The sequence below is a fragment of the Otolemur garnettii genome, unplaced genomic scaffold, assembly GCF_000181295.1.
Source record: "Otolemur garnettii isolate 467f Iridium unplaced genomic scaffold, OtoGar3 scaffold00130, whole genome shotgun sequence".
Classification (NCBI taxonomy): domain Eukaryota; kingdom Metazoa; phylum Chordata; class Mammalia; order Primates; family Galagidae; genus Otolemur; species Otolemur garnettii.
The window spans coordinates 4,895,568-4,899,883 of NW_003852525.1; the positions used below are offsets into that span (position 1 = coordinate 4,895,568).

The 4,316-nt window shown below is 41.1% G+C and overlaps 1 protein-coding gene across 1 annotated transcript in view; it reads right to left on the bottom strand.

Moving 5' to 3' along the window:
* The window catches only part of POLR2B (RNA polymerase II subunit B), a 34,724-nt gene that overhangs the window by 14,820 nt on the left and 15,588 nt on the right, over positions 1-4,316 (bottom strand). The window contains exons 11-13 of the mRNA XM_012810362.2: positions 2,546-2,689; positions 2,021-2,160; positions 1,808-1,919 (exon numbers count right to left, since the gene is read on the bottom strand). Of these exons, the coding sequence (XP_012665816.2) occupies positions 1,808-1,919; positions 2,021-2,160; positions 2,546-2,689 (396 nt within the window). The remainder of the gene's footprint in view (positions 1-1,807; positions 1,920-2,020; positions 2,161-2,545; positions 2,690-4,316) is intronic.

The window sequence follows — 4,316 nt, forward strand, 5'->3', positions numbered from 1 at the left end:
AGGAGACTCGCTTGAGCCCAGGAGTTGGAGGTTGCTGTGAGCGGTGATGCCATAGCACTCTACCCAGGGGGACATCTTGAGGCTCTGTCGCAAAAAAAAAAAACTTCTGGTCATCAGAACATAAAAAGGAAAAGAAAAAGGACTAGACTCCTGAAAAATACATATAATTCTTCCCTAGAGGTTCCCAACATCATTCTCCAACAGACTAAAATGCCTGGTCCAAGGACACAGAGTCCATGTACATGTTCAACCAACATTTACTGAACGTCTCCTACATGTAACACATTATGCTCAGAGCTGAAAATACAAAGTCATATTAAGACATATTCCCTGCCTCTAAGGAGCTAATAGTGTAGACTGTGAAGCAGGCAAACAAATCAATAGTTTCTGTATAAGCATTCTGTCCGAGGTTTTAAATAAAATGTGCTACACCTAGTCACACCAATCTAAATCACAGGGATAAGCAAAGGGTCTGCAAACCAAACCTGCCCATACCCGCCATCTATTTTATGAATACAGTTTTACTGGTTTATGTATTATCTTTGGCTGCATCTCACTAGGACAGAGTTAAATACACAGCAGACACTGTATGGTAAAACAAAGTCAGAAATACTTAACGTCTAACCATTTACAGAAGAAGTCAGTCAATGTCTTATCTAAATGAAACTTGGGGGGGGGGCAGGTAAGGTGTCCCAAAAGAGATGACTGTCAATATGAATTTTACAAAGCAAGATTTATCTGAAAGTAATAATAAGCACCCGTCTCCCATTTTTAAGAAGCCACAGGAGCCCGGAAGCACAAACATTCCAGGTTGAGGGAATAGGCCCACAGAAAGGTAAAGAGGCCTAAGCTAAGAGTCTCAGCAAAAAAACACAAACAAAAACCATTAACAGATTTCTCCATCACAGAAAGTACAGCCAGTTTTGCTTCTTGGGCTTTAGCCTTGCAGGCCCTCAAGTGAATCATTCTGTTACTGTCTTCAGCTGTAAATAGGCCCAGGTCAAAAGCCAGGGCCCACAGGTACACAAGGCCTGGAGCAGCCAAACTCCTCTCTGCTTTGCTAGGTAGAAGAAGGCCACTACTGGCTAAGTGTGTTTTAGTTTCTCTCCAAACTCGCTTTCACCTAGACTGGCCCCAAGCTGTAGATTTGGTAGAATTAAAAGCCTGAGCCCTATTTGAGGCATAAATAATAAAGCTCAAATTACACATTTAAAAAAAAATTTTTTTTTAAACCATCCTAACCTCAAAGTATTTCAATTATCTGCCAAAATATAAGAGAATCTATTAGAGGCATGCCACAAGTGAATCAGTAAAGGAGTAAATCAAAGACAATTATTCCCTTTAAAGTATTCTCAGCTTTATAAAAAATACCCAGAGGGGGAGGGGAGGGGGGGAAGAAAGGTGGAGGGAGGGTAAGTGGTGGGACTGCATCTATGTGCATCTTACAAGGGTACACGTTAAATCTACTTAGTGTAGAATATAAATGTCTTAACACAATAACTAAGAAAATGCAGTGAAGGCTATGTTAACCAGTTTCATGAAAGTATTTCAAATTGTATATAAAACCAGCATATTGTACCCCATAATTGCATTAATGTACACAGCTACGGCTTAATAAAAAAATAAAAAAAATTTTTAGGAGCATATATCTGAAGATTATTGCTCCAAACAATTGCTTATAATTAAACTGAAGTTAAAACATCACCTAGACTTTGGACAATATACTCTCCAATTTAAGGAAAGATGCCAAAGCTAAGATAACGTTCACTAGTCTCGCGCCTCCTCTCGGCTAACTAAAGATCCTTACTTCAGACACAATGATGTCCATCTGACGCCGCAGTTTCCTCAGGGTGTTCATAAGCTGTTCAGGATCTTTATGGATTCCAACCCAGCAGCCATTAACAAAAATCTTGGTTGCACTACAATGAAAAAACAAAAGTACTTTGCACTTAGCAATTCTATATTAAGCTATACCTAAAGATTAACATCTGTTTAAAAAGAAGACAACATCTATACACACTCGGCAATGGCTGCAGGAGAAATTTCTTCTAAATTTTCCATACTCCATTCTTCTAAAAATTCCAGAATCGGAGATGGTTGAGATCCGACTGAAATATAAGCCATCAGGGCTAAATTCTTCACGAGTCCTACAGCATGGCCCTAAGAAATAAACCAAGCATTACACATACTGATTTTACAAGCTTATCAAAATTCTTTTCCATAAACATTTTTCCTTCAATTGGATTTCAAGATTTGCTTTCTCTAAGAACAAAATTACAAATAATATCTTAGTTCTAAACCACACTGCATAATAAAAACCTACATCTAAAAATAATGCCCCCATAATTACTAGACTTTCTGTCCTGAACATGAATTATTTTTATTTTTAAATTTTGTTGTTTTTAAGAATAAGGCTCCACCTGTGTTGCCCAGGCTGTCCTTGAACTCTTGGGCTCAATGCAATCCTCCCCCACCTCAGCCTTCTAAGTAGGTGGGAACCATGCAATTTTTTAAATCCCCCTGAAGGTAAATCCTATCGCATTACCTCTGGGGTCTCAGCAGGACACACCATGCCCCACAGGGTATTATGCAGCTGTCTCGGTTTTGCTAGCTTCCCATCCCTACCAATGGGAGAATTCAAACGACGCAGGTGAGAAAGAGTAGATGCAAAAGTCAGGCGATTTAATACCTAGGAAAAAAAGAGCAAATCTTGGAAGTCTGAGCATGTCTGTGATTTACACTATCACACTAAGGCAAGGCCGTATTTTTACATCTAATCCACTGCGTCTCAGACTGTACCCGCCCCTCTTTTCTCTATCCCTTCCCTGGATAATGTTATTCACCCCATAACTTAACTGCTCCTTAGAGCAGGGACGGCAGATACCGATGTGATGTACAGTTCTGACAAGTGACTTAAACATTTTGCTTATGGTCTGTCCTCAAACACTAAGACAGCAGGGATGTTTAGAAATTTTTTATTCTCAGCTGTATCCCAACACCTAGAACAGTGCTTGGCATACATTAGGTACTCAGTAAGTGTTAACTCAAAAGCTACCAACTCCAGCACCGTTGACCAGACCAGACATCACAAATCTATCTCAGTTCTTCTTCCAGGCTCAGATCTCTAAATCCAACAAAGAAATTCAAATACCCATTACCGATACTTTTAGGATATTAAGCAGATGATATTAACAAGTAAGGTAACGATTACAGCAATATAAAGCAGGCAACTCAAGCTACAAATCACCACCTTCCCCAACCCTAAAACCACCCAAACCTCCTACGACTGCTTCCTGAGTCTGGTCATTGTTAGTTTCGTCACCCTTCCCTCATCACCCAATCCAGAAGTCTCAAAACCATCTTCATCTCTGAGTTCTTCCTTTCACATATCAACAAACATATCGTATCAATTCTATTTGCAAATTTTCTAAACATCTAGCCTCTCCCTCCCAGTATCACAGCAACAGGCCAGTCCCTTACTCCTCATCTGTGCTACCACCATCACCTCATAGTTCCCTTCCTGGTTCCTTCCAATCTACCCTCTTCAGTTACCAGAATTCTTAAAATATAAATACATCCACATCACTCACCCTCGTAAAGAACAATGAACAGACAGCCCCACTGACTACAAAGGACCATGACATTCAAATCCTTCCCGGTGAGTCCCACATGCCCTTCCCCTGCCCGTCTCTAGGCCTTCACTCCTGAGCACCTTCCCACCTGCCACACGAGGGTCGAGGGTCAGCACTGCACTCGGTAACCTGGAGAGCAGCTTGTGGAGCTGGGACAGCATCACATTCTCACGTGTGAACTGGGGTAACAAACACCAAGAATACAGAACCCTCTGAAAGCCATCTGACACACCTCAGGGAAGAACCATTCTCTTTTCCGTACTCTACGAAGTTTTCCAACATTTAACTCATTAATCACAACGTATTATAAAACTTCCTTCCTAAATACTCCTCAAATTTGACTACATTCTCCGTCTCTAGAAAGCTGCTCTAGCCCAAGCCCTAATTACTCCTCACACATGCTGTTGCAACCTCCTGCTCACCAACCTTGGCCTTCTCAAGCCTTTTCTCCACACTACTAATTGCTATGAATGACTGTGTCTCCCCTCTATGAGCTATTCCCATCTTCCTAAGCTCTGACTTTGATTTGAAAATCCTGAGCTGCCCCAGCTCACTTGCCCACACCTAATCTTCACCACCACCATCTCTTTGCACAGGATATAAGGAAGTTTTCTGGCATTTTCCTCTGAGCTACTTGTTCTACCCCCCTTCTCAACTTGGGCTATGTCTCAACTCCTCTTCACG